Source organism: Dama dama, chromosome 5, assembly GCF_033118175.1.
Source record: "Dama dama isolate Ldn47 chromosome 5, ASM3311817v1, whole genome shotgun sequence".
Lineage (NCBI taxonomy): Eukaryota > Metazoa > Chordata > Mammalia > Artiodactyla > Cervidae > Dama > Dama dama.
Genome location: NC_083685.1, coordinates 52,746,091 through 52,765,451, shown reverse-complemented (window position 1 = coordinate 52,765,451; position 19,361 = coordinate 52,746,091). Strand labels below are relative to the sequence as shown.

General features: G+C 43.7%; 1 protein-coding gene across 3 annotated transcripts in view; it reads left to right on the top strand.

The window, feature by feature from the left end:
- Positions 1–19,361, top strand: part of MAML3 (mastermind like transcriptional coactivator 3) — a 450,006-nt gene that overhangs the window by 262,280 nt on the left and 168,365 nt on the right. For all 3 annotated transcript variants that reach the window (XM_061142384.1, XM_061142386.1, XM_061142385.1), the window contains exon 2: positions 7,182–8,690. In XM_061142384.1, coding sequence (XP_060998367.1) covers positions 7,182–8,690 — 1,509 coding nt within the window. The remainder of the gene's footprint in view (positions 1–7,181; positions 8,691–19,361) is intronic.

The window sequence follows — 19,361 nt, the reverse complement described above, 5'->3', positions numbered from 1 at the left end:
CTAGTTTTCATTCATTCCTACAATCTTATGAAGGAAAGGCAAGCTGTTACGGTATGATGTATATTAGGTGCTGTGGAAGCACGTCAAGGGTCTCCAAGATCAAGAGGTGTGCAGAGGCGCTGTCATGAGAGACTGTATAGAACATAATGTCTAAATTGTATGATGATGGACAAATAGAATTGGTCAGGTGAAGAAGCTGAGTGAGAGTATAACATATGCAAAGACTCGAGAGACAGAGAACAAACACCATGCATCCTGAGAATGGCAAATAATTCAGTAGAGCTGAAGGTTTAGATTTGCTTGGAGTTGGAGGGCCAGTGGAGGGGAAGAAGGTTCAAGGTGATAGCTGAGACTGGAGAGGTGAGGAGTGGTGAAGATCAAGTTGTGGAGGGCCGTTGTGTGAGGCTTAGATGATGCTGATGACAGCAGACAGCTCCAGAGGAGCTGAAAGTGAAGCATGGGTTCACATTTTATAGGGAAAATCACAGGCCCAACAGAGAGAGAATAGGTTGGAGAAGAGGCAACACTGGAGCAGAGAGGCTAGTCAGGAGCTGCTGCCGAAATCAAGAGAGCAGTGTTGATGATCTGAACTAAGGGAGTGGCGTTGGGAGTGGAAGATGAGATAAAAATCTTTTATTAAGATAAAAATAAGATAGTGATAAGAACAGATGGCCTTGAGGTGCAGTTGGCTTTAGGTGGTGAGGAGAAGGTGGAATAAGGATGAGTCTTGAAAATGTCTGAAAACACTTTATCATGAGTAGCATTGGATCCCAGGGTCACTGATGAGGGCATGGCTGTGCTTCACCACCTGCATGAGGCGAAGTGTTGATGCAGTCACCTGAGTCTGAATTTGAATCCAGGTTGAGTGCCCCACCTTACCCCCACCCCAGGCACTATAATCTGGAACACAGTGCTTTATCTCACTAGGCCTAAATCTCCTCCTCTGTAAGGTGGTTCGAGTGAATCCTTCCCACCTTTTAGACTCTGCAGAAGAAGACAGGGATCTGATGGTTACCCCCAATATCTTCCATCTTAAAATCTCCATCATCTTAATAGCAGGATCATCATTTTTATTCCAAGCTCCCAGATCCTCCACAATTTCATGCAAAGTCAGAGATAATCAATAAGATTTGAGTTTTGTTCTGTTTTGCTTTGCTTTGTTTAAGCATACTGGCACTGCTAAAAGTCTACAGAAAGAAAGATTATCTTTGTCATGGACCCTTTAGAATCTGCTAGAAATGTCAGCAGAGGTCCAGGCATCTCAGCTATGTTCCTCGTTGATGTTATCATCTGCCCTCTCCATTTCGCCTCCTGTAGAGCCATCAGGCCAGCACATGCATGCTCTTCCCCAGAGGTTTGCTATGTGGATAATATATGATCCTGCATAAAAGTGCCTTATAACCCCAAAGGCTTAGCTGTTCTTGTTACTACTGGTTTGGATGTCATATCACTGATCTCAAACCATTCTGTCTCTCCCTGTTTCAACTCTATCACACACACACATACACACAGAGTTTCACAGAAACACAGCCATCAAGCCACACTGTAGGCAAGACTGTGCTGGAACCACTGTGGAGGAGGATTTGTTTCCTCCAGAGTAACTGACACACGAGAGAGACCCCCACTGTCACAGGCAATGGATGACTTCAGCTCCGGGCCCCGCAGTGTCCCTAAACGGGAGAAAATGTGTACATGTAATAAAACAAGAATAGCGATTTCAAAAGAACAGCATGTATGCTATCTATGGTGAAACAGATCACCAGCCCAGGTGGGATGCACGAGACAAGTGCTCCGGCCTGGTGCACTGGGAAGACCCAGAGGAATCGGGTGGAGAGGGAGGTGGGAGGGGGGATCGGGATTGGGAATACATGTAAATCCATGGCTGATTCATATCAATGTATGACAAAACCCACTGGAAAAAAAAAAAAAAAAAAGAATAGCAGAACAAGGAAGCCGACGCTTGGTGAAGAGTTCCTGTGCTTCTTCCAAGGGGGCACAAATCATATTAAGAGGCTTCCATCTTTGGGAAGCAGAAGGACCAGGGACTTCCTGTTCAGTTTAGTTCAGTCACTCAGTCATGTCCAACTCTTTGCTACCCCATGGACTAAAGCACGCCAGGCTTCCCTGTCCATCACCAACTCCTGGAACTTGCTCAAACTCATGTCCATTGAGTCAGTGATGCCATCCAACCATCTCATCCTCTGTTGTCCCCTTCTCCTCCTACCTTCAGTCTTTCCCAGCATCAGGGTCTTTTCCAATGAGTCGGTTCTTCACATCGGGTGGCCAAATTATTGGAACTTCAGCTTAGGCATCAGTCCTTTCAATGAATATTCAGGGTTGATTTCCTCTAGGATGGACTGGTTTGACCTCCTTGCTGTCCAAGGGACTCTCAAGAGTCTTCTCCAACACCACAGTTCAAAAGCATCAATTCTTTGGCACTCAGTTTTCTTTATAGTCTAACTCTTATATCCACACATGACTACTGGAAAAACCATAGCTTTGACTAGATGGACCTTTGTTGGCAAAATAATGTCTCTGCTTTTTAATATGCTGTCTAGGTTGATCACAGCTTTTCTTCCAATGAGCAAGCGTCTTTTAATTTCATGGCTGCAATCACCATCTGCAGTGATTTTGGAGCCCAAGAAAATAAAGGCTCTCACTGTTCCCATGGTTTCCCCAGGGATTTCCTAAGATAAGGCTATGAGGGAAGAGACCCTGACCTGAGTCCCTGGGACGTGGGGAGTCCCCGGGGCGTGGGGAGTCCCCAAGACATTTCCATGTGTAGGCAGTTGTGAGCATGAAAGTTGCTGCTTGTGAGTTCCTCAGCCTGCAGGTCCTGTCTCCTCCTGCCCACTCTCCTTCCATCCCCCAAGAGGGACATAAGGAGGGAGTCAGACTCTCAGACCACCCTGCTGTCTAGCAAAGTGGGACACAGGAGGGATGCTGAGATGGCTCTGCTGTTCTGGACACAACTAAAACCCTGATGCTGGGAAAGATTGAAGATGAAAGGAGAAGGGGGCAATAGAGGCCCGATAGTTAGAGAGCACCACCAAGTCAATGGACACGCATTTGAGCAAGCTCCGGGACATAGTGAAGGACAGGGAAGCCTGTCGTCTGCAGTCCATGGGGTCAGAGTTGGACGCAACTGAGTGACTGAACAACAACAAAAGAAAAACTGTAACATGTTTCTTCTGTCATATCTTTCTTCCATTCCCAATTCTGGTACAGGAAATATATGTCAAGATTTGGCTTAAAGGGGCCGGCGGCGGAGAACTCTAGGCCCTCAAGGAAAAGGAAATACTCAGTAGCTTCATTCGGGTCACATCCTGGAAATGTATTTGATTTGAGCCCCAACCATGCAGCGCTGTTCTACAATCTAGGACATGAATGCATTAGCACTTGGACTCAGGCTTGAATTGCAAATTTGATTTTTGTTGTTTATATTTAAAAAGTTATACAAGTTGCTTGGAAAACATTAGGCTATTGCAAGCTAGAGAACAAAAATATATCATTGTACCTATATGTATTTAGAGATTCAGAAATTAATCTAAGTTGCAATTGTTTCAATGGGTATCACTGCATTTTTAAAAAAAACTTTTTAATCGCATTTTTAAGATAATAATAGCTAAGGCTTAGTGGGTGCTTACAGGATTCCAGGCATGAAACTAAGTTCTTTCCATTTTATTTCTTTTAAGTTCATCCTCACAGTAACTGTATGAGCTAGATATTATTGACCCATTTTGCAGATGAAGAAACCAAAGTTTAGGAGAGTTTAAATAAGTTTTCCAGGGTTCATTCACTTGACATGTATTTATTGAGTATGTACTGTGAGCCATTGGGGGGGTCTCCAGTAGTAGGAAAAAAGCAGAAAAATCCCTAACTTCATGTAACTCTCTGTTTTTTTGTTTTTTGTTTTATTTTATTTATTTATTTATTTATGGCTGCACTGGGTCTTCACTGCTGCGCACAGGCTTTCTCTAGTTGCGGTGAGTGGGGTCTGCTCTTCACTGCGGCCCACAGGCTTCTCACTGCAGTGGCCTCTCTCGTTGTGACTTGCAGGCTCCAGAGCACGGGCTCAGCAGTTGTGTGCATGGACTTAGCTGCCTCTCGGCATGTGGGATCTTCCCAGGCCAGGGATCACACCTGTGCCCCCTGCATTGGTGGGTGGATTCTTAACCACTGGACCACCAGGAAGTCCCCCTAACTCATTGTCTAGTGGAGGGCATCCTGTGTGCGCTCAGTCGCCCAGTTGTGTCCTAATATTTGTGACCCCACGGACTGTAGCCCGCCAGGCTCCTCTGTCCATGGGGATTCTCCAGGCAAGAATACTGGAGTGGGTTGCCATGCCCTTTTCCAGGGGATCTTCCCAACTCACGGATAGAACCCGGTCTCCCGCATTGCAGGCGGATTCTTTACCATCTGAGCCCCCAGGGAAGCTCAGAGGGCATCATGGCTAATATTTACTGAGTACCAGATAACATTTATACATATGAACTCCTAGAGGGGGTTCTTAGGGTTGAAGCCAGACATTCTGACTCCAAGGCCAACAAGGCTGCTTCTGCATTTTTGCCATGTTCTGCCTCCCCCACCCCCAAGCCCCCTGGGCCTGCTCTGCTGGTAAGAGGTGAGCCTTGGGGTTCCCAGCCAGACTTGTCTGTCTCCATGATCTCAGTCTCCACTGTTCCCAGAGGAATAAATAAAGCATTTGTCTTCATTTCTCCATCCTGCCCTGTCCACTTCGTGGCCTAGAACAGAACCCTGGATCTGTACCTTTAAAAATAAAGTCAGGGTCATTTTTAAGCTGCTGTTGTGCTTCAGTCACTAACTTCTGCCCAACTCTTTGTGACCCCATGAACTGTTATCCCACCGGCTCCTCTGTCCATGGGATTTTCCAAGCAAGAATGCTGGAGTGGGTTACCATTTCTTTCTCCACGTTATCTTCCCAAACCAGGGATGGAACCTGCTCTCCTACATTGGCAGACGGATTCTTTACCACTGAGCCACCTGGGAAGCCCTCATCTTTAAGACAAGTGCTTCCTTTTTTTAAGGTTAACATCCCTTCAAGAAGTGCTGAGGGCCCCAAGCTTTATTTCCTTTAGATTCTGAACCTGTCATTTCTGACCTTGCCACTATGTGTTGGAGCTACATTCAAGTGTCTGCCATACCTAAGATCAGAACCACCATTTCCCGGTTTGTTCAATAAATAGCTTCATTTTCTCGAAGTTTCTGCCTTGTACAATAGATGGAGCCAGTATCTTCTTTGAAGTCAAATTCCAGTTTGTCTGAGTCAGTGTGTCTGAGTTACGGCCTGATTTCAGCAATTCAGGAGTGTCTACCAAGCAACTACAGAATGTTTGGGGTTGTGATTAAAAAAGAGAATGTAAGAGCAAAGTTTAGACTGGATTTTTACTTAAAGACCTCTTCTGTTTACTTTTAAAATGGAATCCTCTACTTAGGAGATGATAGCAATAAAGTGGCACTTCTTAGAACCCCTCATGTCATCTCCAGGTTGGTTTTATTACACGTGTGCCTCCCTGAGCGTGTGTGGGGCCAGAGGGAAGACTGTCCCTCTCTGGCCTCGATCCTGGGATGCTCTGCCAAGAATCGGAGAGGGCCCGGGTCGGGGCTGCTCTGCCTCCCACCTCCTCCCCAGGCCTCTGCCTTGTGCCTTTCAATTCTGCAAAGTTACCAGAGCCTCCTTCTAACCCAAGCTAGTCTTCTTTTGTCATCATCCAGCAGGTGTTTCCCCACAACCTCCTCTGTGTCAGCCTCCTTCACTAGAGCCCTAAGGACTGGCCCTTTCTGGCCAAAAGGAAAGGGACAGACAGGTGAATTAGGTTTATACTTACGAAATCCACAGTTAGCAAGACTTTTCTTAACTGGACTTTGCAGATAAGTCCAGTTAAACAGACACAGCACTCTCCAGGGTTAGATATCCCATTACCAGGAATGTAGAAGTTCAAAGTCAAGCATTCCTTCATGTCAGTGAGGTTGCCTCCTGCTCTGATTCAAACTCACCTCCTTCAGCACCTGTGAATTAGACAATAGAATCATTCATCTTTGCTGTCACCTGTTAACCACTGCTATGAACCTGAACTGAACACTACCTGCAGCCCCACAAATGCATAGTAAGCAAGTCAGCCGTAGCCCTAACCTTCTTGGAGCTTGCTAAACAGACACTTAAGCAATTGTCCCAGTGTACCGTAAAACCTATGATGGGGAAGGAGAGGTTGCTTGGAAATACGTATTCCAGAATTCTCAACCCGGTACTGGTGGGTCAAAAGAGGTACCTGTTGTAGTTGGGGTGGGGAGGGGATGTGAGAGATTTCTTGGACTAAGTGAAATCTAAGATACAACCAGGAAGATGAGTAGCTATTACCAGGGAAGGGGCGAGAGAGGGGCAGGAGTGTTTCAAGATAAGAAAACATTAGGTACAGTGCCCTGGAGGCAAAAGGAAGCTTAAGACCAAACAGTGAAGAATGCCATCATTTAGGAGAGTGAAAGAATACAAAAGAGAATGAACAGATGGAAAGAAAGAAGGAAATCCAGGAAAGTATGATATCAGGGAACTCAAGCATGCATGCTTTTAGATCAGAGCAGGCTACTATGTCATGAGATGCTGGGAGGTCAAGTACAATAAGAACCAAAAAGAAGTTTTGGGTTATGTTAACAATTAATCTTCATTTCTGTGCTATTCAGTAAATGTGTTAAATGCCATATTCCTCAAGGAGTTTCAGTGTGCTTTATAGTATTGTTGATTTAATTCCTTGATGTTCTCAATTAAGGTGTGACAAGAATTTAAGATAGGTATCAACATCTTTCTTGAGTATGGCACATTTTGGCCCCAGTCTCACATGTAGCATTCATTTGAAAAATATTCCTAGCTGATTCTTCCCAGTAAGACAAGCGTTGATTGCCTTAACTGTTTATTTTCTTTTGTTCCACCCTTGAGTCTTTGATTTGCTTGCTATCTCTTAGTCCTGTGAACTCTGCTTTTGGATACAACCTCTTTGAAAAGCATTTGAATCTAAGGCTGGGCAGTTTTGAAATTAGACATATAACATCTTTCTGATATATTCTAAATAATTTAACAATTAGTTCATAGCAATGCATACTGCCATGCTTGAAGAGTCAACTGTGACTTGGAGATTTAGTCATTATCTTTCCTGTTTATTTTCCAGCTCCAAGAGACTGTGAAAAGGAAGTTGGAAGGAGCCCGATCACCACTTAATGGAGACCAGCAGAATGGTGCTTGCGATGGGAGCTTTTCTCCAACTAGCAAGCGAATACGAAAGGACATTCCCACGGGGATGGAAGCCATCAACAATTTACCCAACAACATGCCACTGCCTTCAGCTTCTCCTCTTCACCAACTTGACCTGAAACCCTCTTTGCCCTTGCAGAATAGTGGGACTCACACTCCTGGGCTTCTGGAAGACCTGAGTAAAAATGGGAGACTCCCAGAACTTAAACTTCCTGTGAATGGTTGCAGTGACCTGGAGGACAGCTTCACCATCGTGCAGAGCAAAGATCTCAAACAAGAACCTCTTGATGACCCTACTTGCATAGACCCATCAGAAACCTCTCTTTCCAACCAGAACAAGCTGTTCTCGGACATTAACCTGAACGATCAGGAGTGGCAGGAGTTAATAGATGAACTGGCCAACACCGTTCCTGAAGACGACATACAGGACCTGTTCAATGAAGACTTTGAAGAGAAAAAGGAGCCGGAATTCTCGCAACCGGCCACAGAGACCCCGCTGTCCCAGGAGAGCGCCAGTGTGAAGAGCGACCCGTCTCACTCTCCTTTCGCTCACGTCTCTCTGGGCTCGCCCCAGGCCAGGCCTTCCTCTTCGGGTCCTCCCTTCTCCACCGTCTCCACGGCCACCAACTTACCTTCCGTGGCCACCACTCCCGTGGCGCCCAACCCCGCCAGCTCCCCCGCAAACTGTGCGGTCCAGTCCCCTCAAACTCCCAACCCAGCTCACACGCCGGGCCAGGCTGCGGCCCGGCCCGGCAATGGTTATCTCCTCAATGCCGCCGCCGTGCCGGTGGCCGCGGCGGGCCCGGGCCCCGGGGCCGTGCCCGGCTCCGACCTGTCCCCCGCCGAGCAGCTCAAGCAGATGGCCGCGCAGCAGCAGCAAAGGGCCAAGCTGATGCAGCAGAAGCAGCAGCAGCACTCCAATCAGACTTCCAGCTGGTCTCCCTTAGGGCCGCCATCCAGTCCCTACGGAGCAGCTTTCACGGCGGAAAAACCAAATAGCCCCATGATGTACCCCCAAGCCTTTAACAACCAAAATCCTATAGTGCCTCCCATGGCCAACAACCTGCAGAAGACGACAATGAATAACTACCTCCCTCAGAATCACCTGAATATGATCAATCCGCAGCCAAATAACATGGGTGCAAACTCCTTAAACAAACAGCACAACATTCTGACTTACGGCAACACGAAGCCTCTGACCCACTTTAATGCCGACTTGAGTCAGAGGATGACGCCCCCGATGGCCAATCCCAACAAGACCCCCCTCACGCCCTACATCCAGCAGCAGCCCCCGCAGCCGCCCCCGCCTCAGCTCCAGGCCCCCAGGGCGCACCTGAGTGAGGACCAGAAACGCGTGCTCCTCATCAAGCAGAAGGGAGTGATGAGTCAGCCCGTGGCTTACCCGGCGCTGCCATCCCACGGCCAGGTAAGCGTGAGGGTGAGGCTCTTGGAGATGCTCTCGTGGTGCGTTTCAGACCGTGGACATGCGATGCTCTCCTTGCTTCTGCCCTAAGGGGGTTAATTACCTTCAGACGTCCTTCCTACACATCCTCGTGTAGCTCCTAGGTTTGTCGAGGGTTTTTTTTTTTTTCTCTTTTTTTCTGAGACATGGGACAAGGTGGCAGAGTATCGTTTCCTGTGTTTGAATGCCTGGGGAATCAAACTTCTTTTACTCTGGACGGCAGATAAGAAACCAAAAGTGGCGTAAAATGCTCACTCGATGGGAGGCTATAGAGGTCACGTGGCACAGCGTGTTTCTTCTCCTCTAGCTTCTCTCCCAGGTCATGTGTGGTCCAAGACTGGGGAGGCGGGAAACTCGCAGCCTTTCGGGGTCTCTACAGCCGTCTCATGAGGTCCCGAACAAGCTCGGCCTAACTTCCCTGTATTATGAATTATGGAAATTTGGATTCTGGATATTCAAAGGTGGGAGCATTTTCTGTGTTTTCAAAGTGAAGTGGAGGATAGACTTTTGTAGGACCGTGCGTGCAGCGTGTCAATACTTGCTATACAAATGCGTCGAGCAGCTGTTTCTACCTTGTGATTTGAGAGTGTACTAAAACCATCTCCGATTCATCAGCTGTGATTCAGGAGCGTTTGATGGTGACTGTCTCTTAGTGTTGTGTCCAAGTCTCCTCTTTCCTGCTGTCTTTCTTCATGGTATAATGGTATCAGGTGTAGGGATCCATGGTAAGAGTGAGTGGCAACCACTGGGGAGTGAATGAATACTCATTGACAAACATCAACTCTCCCTCAACCTGATCAATGTGGCCAGCAGCCAACACTCCTTTAATTTAACACTTTATCTGCCGCAAAGGGGAGAGGAAGTGGGAAAAAGCACTGTCCTAATGACCTTACCCCTTCGCAGGTGACTTCATAAGCCATCACTTTATTGGCAGTTGATATGAATTGTGGAGGCACAGTTCTGTGCCCTGGTCCTCTCTAGACGCCCACACTTGATGGCTGTTGGAGATTTTGCAGAAAAGTCTTTGCTTTAGGGGCCCTTGTGTGCAAACAGGTCTTAACTAGCGCTTGGATACGCATCCACAGTGGGGTGCTTTAGAAACACCGGGAATTAAGGCGGGCAGATCTTGCATCACTGGGCGCTGTTTGTGTCTGCCTCTCCTGGTATGTCCCACCCCACCCCCACCCCACCTCCCCAGGCTTGATGGAGACTGCAGGGCTGAGGGTGGTGTTGGCCTGCAGAGACAGGCCTAAACTCTGTGGCTTGACGCTTGTCCTTCACAGCACTTCCAACCCAAAGCCTCACAGTGGTTTCTTGTCTGCACATGCCAACCAGCTCTGAAGAAATTCTGTCTGGAGAAATAAAAATATAGCTTGGTTGACATAAACTGCCATCAGTGGCTGGTAGAAAACCATCATTGAAATGGGAACTTTTATGTTTTATCCTGGTTCCGTTAAAACTATACTATTGGAAAATACAGCATTTGATACATTTCAGTGTTAAGTTCTGAAGCATGCAGAAATATAGGTGATACACAGAGGTATCTGTAGGTTTGCTGTCGTTCAGAGGTTTATGAGATGGCAGGCTGTCAGCATGGTCATCTGCTGCTTTTAATACTAACTGTGCTTCTCCCTCCACTGTTTTTTTTTTCCTTCTTCCTCCAAGCCAGACCAAAGGTGATTAATTCCAGCTCTGCACACGTGTGGGTACAATATGAGCCATCCTACCTCCCCACCCTCACTGAATATCTTTTGAAATTTGCTAGCTTGGGACGAAGCTCCTGTCTTTGCTGGAACATGAATCTTAAAGGTGCTATTTCAGATCCTTGTGCTTGCCTAGCTGTGAGTAACCGAAGCCTTGGACCACAGAGGTCATGTTTAGAAAGGACTCTGTCAAGTGATGAAGACAAAAGTGATGGTTTTCTGGATTAAATCTGTGGGTTTTCCTCTCCTCCTTCCATCTCATGAGGTGCTTTTAGAACTGGACAGAATCTTCCTCATTAAAATAATCATTTCTTAACCTCATAAAGAACCATCAAGCAAAATCATGCTTTTTAATGAAATATTAACTCACCACTGAAACAAGCTTCAACATACATATATAAACATGGGAATAGCTTTCTGCAAACATACCATTTATTTCATGCTTTTATCTGATTGTGGAGAAGTATTGACACAGCTCTCAGAGTAGTTAATTACACTCTATGCAAGTACACTGCACAAATATGAGCATGAATTACAGGTAAGATATAAAGTATAGTTATACATAGGTGTAGTTCTAATTTGCTTTCTGCTGTTGCTAGTGAAAATTCACTTTATTCTTTGTTGGCCACAAGGACCGTGATGAACACTTAGTTTTAATGAATAACTTGAGCACCAAAGCCAATAGCAAGAGAATTTTCTTGTACAGATGTTTACTTATTTGGGACACTAGCAGCAAATGCCATTTCTCTCAGGAACAAAGAGAAATCCACTTTGTTCCTGAAGGTTTCAAGAAGGAGGGAACCAAAAATTGAGAAAAACAAAAAATAATTTATTCCAAAATTTTGAATATATTTTACCTGATAGCTCCAGTTCTCAGAATTTTCGTATTATTCCTTGCAATTCAAAAATTGAACAATGATTTGTATACAAAGGTTATGCTCTTGGTGTTACTTGGGATTGTGAAAATTAGGACCATAATAAACATTTTGGAAAAATAAATAATATACCTGAAAATCATGCTATTAATGAATGATTAATCACATGGGAATGCTCACAGTACAAGTGAAATAAGCAGATCAGATTACAGTTTGTATGTCACAATCCAAATTGTGTTTTTTAATATGTATAGAAAAATACTGAATAACTAAAACATTAAGAATGGTATTTCTGATTGGTAAAATTATGAGCACTTATTGTTTTCCTGTTTATACTTTACTCAATTTTTTAAAATGTTCCATCATACATGTATATATGTATGTATGTATGTATGTATTCTATCATTAGGAAAAAAAACTTTTTTAAAGGAAGAAAATAGTCTATATTTTAAAAGTTTACACTTTACTTATTCAAAGAATCCTTATCCAATTTGCCGGTAGAACTGAGGTGATATCATTACTTTCTATTCATTTATATATATGAGTTGTGAATCCCTGCTTATAGAGGTAGTTCAGAACCCTTCTCCCCACCCCTCACTCTCTTTTCCTTTCTCTCCTCACATCCCCTTTCACTCCTTACAATCTTAATTCATCAGCTAAAACAGTGACAGTGAGAGTATTCATAAAATTTCCACTAGTATAATCCTTCAACTCTTCTCCAAGTTGTGCTCTTGCATTATTTCTTCGATCATCTCTCCCTTCCTTTTTCTCCTTTTTCAAACTTCTCTTCATCAAAACTTCTGTTTTGCTTTCTAATTTTTAAAATATGCATTTCTGTGATGGAAAAACCAAAACTTACTTTGGTCATGTCTAATTATCTTTTCCTGATCTTGTTTTTCAAGGACAGGATCTCTCATCATGCTCGCTCTCTTTTTTATTTTTGCTAGTTTTTGCATAGCACCTAACATTATGTCTTAAACATAGGGATGTTTCATAAGTCATTTGGTGGCAATGATCAGTGTTTGGGCCAAAAATACATTTACAGTTGACGATCAGCTCCAAGAGGGAGAGTGTTAGCACGAATAACACAGAACTGCTATTGAGATCCAACAGAAGACCTGGGAAGGCAAGTCGAAAAGAGTCCTTAGCTAGGAGGTGGTCATCTTGAACCTATGGAACAAAAACGAGATTGCTAGGACAGCAAACTCTGTCTCTGTGTGACAAGCAGAAAAACAACAGAGCAGCTATCGCTGAAGTAAAAAAAGCAAAAGCCAGTGACTACTTGGCTGGTCTAGGAGGGGGACAGGGATACAGGGGGACAGGGATATGCATATACATAGAGCCCCAGAATAATTCTTACAGGGAAGAGCGGAACGTGAATAATTTCCAAAATGGGATGTTAATTTTTACTCATTGTGATTATAGGACTGGATGAATCATAGGCACTTGGCTAGTGTATTCTTCATATGTGTGTTTTCTGTGCGTGGCTGTGTCTGTCATAATGAGTCCATATATGCGTATGTTTTATAGAATGTTTTCCCTTTTCAGTGTGATTTTACTGAAATCTATTGGGTCTCTTGTGAGGTATATTATTAATATTATAAGCTTTGTAGCCATCAAATCTGCACAGAAGGAACAGAGCTCTGATATTCACAGACACCATGAAAGTCTCTTTGAAGATACATTTTTTCTTAACTTCAAAAACTTGGTGCCCCTTTGTCTAGTTTCTGTAAATATATATATTGTTGATTTTTTCTAAATGATACATGACCTAGTTCAGAGAGTCAAGGCATACTCTAAGAGATGGATAAGAAAGAGCAGTCCCTCGTATTACCCCTCCATTCTAGTTTCTGCTTCCCGAAGGTGGTTGCTTCGCCTCATTCAGTTATCTTCTCTTATTTATCTCCATAAACTGCTGTTCCTGACCATTTCAGTTATTCGACTCAATACAAGGATTTAATTCAGTTGTACGACCTCCTCACAAACAACACCCACCTAACACTGTCCCTCTTTTTCTCTTCCCATACTCTCAGTAGAACTAGATAGATCACAGGTTATGACTTTGAAAATAGTCTATATTTACATGACTGATTTTTGCATAGTGCCTCAGAGTTTAGCTATGCAGTGTACTATGGTTATATTTCCTTTCTTGTGTAACTTTTTTCTTTGCCTGGAATTTATAACCGCCTCTGTTTTTAACTGGTGTTATCTCTGCTCCCTGGGCTTCTCTGGTGGCTCAGATGATAAAGAATCTGCCTGCAATGCAGGAGACAGGGGTTTGATCCCTGGGTCTGGAACATCAGCTGGAGAAGGGAACGGCAGCTCACTCCAATATTCTTGCCTGGAGAATTCCAGGGATGGAGGAGCCTGGTGGGCTATAGCCCATGGGGTCACAAAGAGTCAGACCCGACGGAGCGACTAACACTTTCCATTTTTTTGTCTCTGCTCCTACTTTCAATGTGCCCTCAACCTTTCTGACCCTGTAAAACTTTTAATAGGATCAAGCACTTCAAATGATCTTTATTATTATTTTCTTGACTTTTTTCTCTCTCTCCATCCTTCTCTCCTTCCCTCCTTCTCCTCCCGCCTCCTACGTCCCACTCTCTCTCAATCTCCTTCTCCTTCTCTCTGTCTCCCTCTCACTGTTTTTTCCTTTTCTTCAGTGTCTCTCCTGAAGACTTAGAGACTTTCATTCCAGTTTTCTGTCCTATACATTTCTTGGCCGGCTGCTTAACTGAAGTTATACTGCTGGCCTGCACCCTTCCCTATTGTTCTTGAACTATTTCACCCCCTTCTGCGCTGCACTGTCTGTTTTCTTGATCCCTCCTCTTCTTTCTTGGCTTAGCCCTGCTAATTGATAGAGCACATTCTCAGTGCTTAAGACAGGGAGTACGGGACATTGGCTTTTATTTAAAAATGTCTTTGTTCATTTTTAGTCTTGTTGTTCTCTTAAGGCTCATTACAGGTGAGAAACAGGGATTTATTTCACTGTTCCATGTAGGTCTGATGACACTTTTTTATTCATTTTTATTGGCGTACAGTTGCTTTACAATGGCGTGTTAGTTTCTGCCCTACAGCCAAGTGACTCAGTCATGCGTATACATAGATCCCCACTTTGTAAGGTTCCCTTCCCACCTCAGTCACCACAGAGCCCTGAGTAGGGCGCTATAGAGCAGGTTCTCATGAGTCATCTATTTCATGCATAGTAATATATATATGTCAAATCCCGTCTCCCAATTCAGGGAGATCGTTTTTATGAAAATGATTTTTGAGAATGTCTTTATCCTCACATTTGATTCATTGTTTGCCAGATGTAGAATTATAGTCAAGAAAACGTATTCCATCAGAACTGAAAAGGCATTTTTTCATCGTCCTGTGGCTTTCATACTGGTGAGAAGTCCAGTGACATTTGGATTTCCCACTCTATGTGTATGATCTGTTTTCTCACTCTGAGAACTTTTCAAATCTTACTTTATCCCTGAAATTTCATGACGATATGTCTCATGACGATATGTAGCTATTTTTCATTCACTGTGTCTGGTACTGTGACCTTTTTCTTTTTTTGGAAATGTGTCTTTAAAATATGTTCTTATATGATTTCTTTGATAGTTTCTTCCTTCTCTTTTCTCTCTCTTTTTAAGTTTCTGGAACTTTTATTCATCATGTAGCAGACCTCCTGATTGTTCTCTAATTTTCATGTTTTCAGTTTTCCATATTTTTGTCCTTTCACATTGCATGTTCTGTGAGATTTCCTTCACTTTACATTCCAGCTCTGAAATTAACCATTTTATTTTACTTATCACATTTTGTGCTTCCCTGATAGCTCAGTTGGTAAAGAATCCACCTGCAATGCAGGAGACGCCAGTTCAATTCCTGGGTCGGGAGGATCCCCTGCAGAAGGAATAGGCTACCCAGTCCAATATTCTTGGCCTTCCCTTGTGGCTCAGCTGGTAAAGAATCCATTTTAAATTTTCATAAGCTCTTCTTTGTTCTCTGATTTATCCCTTCCAACCTAAGGATAGTAATTCTCATTTTAAAATTAATTTTTCTTGTATTCCCTGCTTTGCCCTTGTTTCTCCTAAGCACCCTTTTTCCATATGCTCATCTTATTTTTCTTTCTTTCATGTTAGAAGCTTTTTTCTTTATTTAAAGAGTGAGGCACACTAAAGCTAATTCATTGCTCTATGCACTTAGACAGGGCTTGTCAAATGTGGGGCTTCGCTGTAGAGGGATTGAGCTAGAAACCCAGCCGCTTTACTGGGTCAGAGTCTGCAGATTTTTACCGCAGCGCCAGTTAGAAAAGACTCTCTCAACCTCATCACAGAGAGTTGTGAATCTCGAGGCTGGCTTTCTGGAACTAAGCAGAGGAAGGGAATCGGCAGGTGGTAGTGATGGCAAAGTGTATTTCACTAACTTTTTTTGTAGGCTTTCACTTTATCTCCCAGTTTTGTACGGCTTCTCAGTTCACTGTCAGCCAGAACTGGGACATAGGATTCCAGAATCTTGTGGTTTCACCTCTCCAGACTCCTTCTTCTAGAGTTGTGTAGCTGGTTCACCGCTTCCCAAAACAGAATTGTAGCCCATGTTCCTTTTGTGTGCGCTCTGGCATTCAGAAGTGCTTCTGCCACCTGAGACTTTACAACATCCCTTACCCTGACCCATCTTGTTGAGTTTTGGCTTCCTCTATCAAGAATAAGCATTAGCTTTCTCTAAAGAACTCAGTTGTCACCACTCAACCATCTGATTTTCAGCTTCCAAAATTTTGTTGACACCCTTGATGGCCATTTCCATCTCCCGTCCTCTTTTGTTTTTGGATGCTTTTTATTCCTTTATTGTCACTATACCAGGGAGTTGGAGAAATCCAAGATGAATGAGGATGTTCCATCTACCAGAGGCTTCCTCGGTGACTTCCTAAATATTTAATATTGTCCAATACTGAAATGTATGTGTTACAATGTATTTCACATTATTACTTCTAACATATTGGACTTTAATAGTGCTGGTTTCAGGAATGCTAAAGTACTCTCTTGACATGAAATTTACACGTCAAATACATACATTCAGAAGGACGGGGAAGAGTCACATGATCATCATGCTGTTTTAGAATAAGAGCTGGTGATTATAACCATTGGGTAGCTTTTAGGATCTCGAAAATATCGACTGACTTCAAGGACTAGAAAAACAATTTAAGTTCCATGACCCTGACTAAGCCAATAGAATCTGGCAAGTCAGATGCAACGTAAAATATTGACAGAACTCTCATCGAAGACTGAATCTAGGGCCTCCCGGCGGAGGGGAAACCTACGGGCAGAAGCACTACCAAACTCCATACACTAAATGAAACATTCCAATTGATGGGTGTAATAGGTCATTTCCATCCACATACTGGCATATTTTGAAAATCCTGATTGATATTCTGTCAGAGTCTTAGAAATATGAGGCTAAGAGTAAATAGCAGAAAAAGAGAAGTTTTAGGAAAGGAATTCATTTTATAATAGTATTGTGGAAGAAAGAGGTTTTAATTAGCCCCCTGTGAGAATACTCTGTAAAGGTTTTGTGGAATGAGAATATTCTTGTTTACTGAGAGAGCTTACACCCTGTCAAACAGTCATTATGAAAATTGGGGCAGCGTACGGGGGTTCCTGAGGATCACCTAGGGAAATTGTTCAAGATACAGGGAATCAGATTCCACTGCTAAGGACTCGGAATCAGTAGTTCTGGGATGAGGCTTGGAAAGGTGCATTTTAATAAGCAATCCACCACCATTTTCTAATGGAGAAATGGTGCATAAGATAGCTCTGAACTGCAATTAAAGCAACCTGTGTTTATTTCATTGCTTGATATTTGCATATGCTTAAATTATTGTCTGTGGAACTATAAGTTCTGCAAGGTGTCAGACTTGTATCATTTAAAGTAAGATGGAAAAATTAGGCTACTCTGCTTACCAGATTTCTTTTATAGGATATAGTAAGTTTTTAAAACATTTTTTTTTTTTAGTACAGTTGCTTTACAATGTTGTGTTATTTTCTGCAGGATAGCAAAGTGAATCAGCTGTTCGTATACTTATACCCCCTCCTTTTTGGATTTCTTTCCCATTTAGGTCACCACAGAGCACTGTACGGAGTGCCTTGCGCTATGCAACAGGTTCTTGTTAGTTATAGGACAAGTGAGTTTTCTTAAGAGATGAAATCTTGTGGATCCTGGCTATGTTTTTTAAATTATGGAACTGCTCCTACTGATTCTCTTAATAAGACAAAACAGTTCATTCTCCATGCCACCCCCCCAACCATGGTGAAGAGTGGAATTTCCCCTTGTCGCCCAGACAGAGGGTTGGTTATCCAGCCCTCTGTTTTATTAATAGGCACACTGAGGGCCTTGCCTTGTGTGGGTCAAGTTGCTTTTTTCAAGGTCTGTGGGAAGAGAGACGACCGTGGCATGGAAAGTGCGCAGGTTAGCAGAAGCACAGGGCTTACTGAGGACCTCTCTGGGGACATCCTCCTCAGGGCAAGACTGCTGCAGGCGCGTCAGCAGGACTGCAGTTTGGGGTTCTGTGTTTTGACACCGTTACGTCAAGAACAGCATCCAAGCACCTTTCCCAGATGTTCCGGGGCTCTGAGAGAGGTGTTGCCTTAGCCAGATGCTCAATTTCATTCTACTTCCAGAGTCACAGCTTCCCAGGTGGCGCTAATGGTAACGAACCTGCCTGCTAATGCAGGAGACGTTAGAGACACAGGTTCGATCCCTGGGTTGAGAAGATCCTCTGGAGAAGGAAATGGCAACCCACTCCAGTATTCTTGCCTGGAGAATCCCATGGACGGAAGAGCCGGGTAAGCTGTTGTCCATGGTGTCGCAAAGAGTCGGACGTGACTGAAGTCACAGCATAGTGCTAGAGTCATTGATTTCCTTCCTTGCAAGGTCATTCACTGAATCCTAAGCCCCAGCCCAGTGCCCCCCACTGGATAGTCACTGCATTCACATGTAAGAGAGTAGATCTGGCTTTATTTTTACCCTGACAGGAGCCTACTAGCCTAAAGGTCTATCACAAATGTATAAAGTTGTGAAACCTGACCAGGCATACTCTCCCCGAGTGTATTCACTCCTGAAATTCTTAGAATTCCAAGTTTAGACGAAGAAGAGATACCAAAATAAAGTCACCTACAGTGCCTGGCAGTATGTGGTCTAGTTGGGGAGATGAGAAGGCTTATGATGCAAGTCAATCTGTGTAGTTGCTAAGGTGTGTCCGACTCTTTGAGACCCTGGCTGCCCTGCCAGGCTCCCCTGTCCATGGGATTCTCCAGGCCAAGAATACTGGAGTGGGTTGCCATTTCCTCCTCCGGGGGATCATCCTGACCTAGGGATCTAACGGACATCTCCTGCATTGGCAGGCAGGTTCTTTATCAGTGAGCCACCAGTGAAACCCCTAAATCTGAGTTTGTTTCTATTTTGCATGTGTATTCATTGGTTAAGTGCCATCTTACTAGGTTCTTCATTAAGGCTTATAGGCAGAGAGAGGGCAAGGGTCAGGACTGCAAGGAGTAGAAAGGAGAAGCCTCCAAGGGGGAGGTAAGCTTGAGTTAGGAGTCAGATGGTGGAGGGTGGGTGGAAAGACATTCTGTTGCAGGCAAGGAATTTTTCCTTAAGAGATGATACAGATGATGGCCAGGCTTTTGAAGAATAGTGAGGTGAAATGCATGGGATAACAGCTAGGGTACTTTCTACTCTTTGAAGTAGGAGATAGTAAGAATCTCCATCTGGGTGTGGCATTTAAATTTTAAGGAAAAACAGTGCATTTAGAGGAAAGGAATAGTAGAACTTGGTGAGTGAATATATGATAAGAGGAAAGGGAAATGAATCAAATATTTATGACCATAAAATTAAATATTAGGTGGTATAATAGTTTCTGAAAGATGACAGACCTGTCATATATACATCTAAATATCAAAACTTATTTGTATACAAAGCAACTCAAACAGTTATTATTTATCTTATTCTGCTGGCTTGTATTTCTTGTTTGCTAAGGTACAGGTTCCACGCTCAGCAAAAGGTGTGAAGCAAGC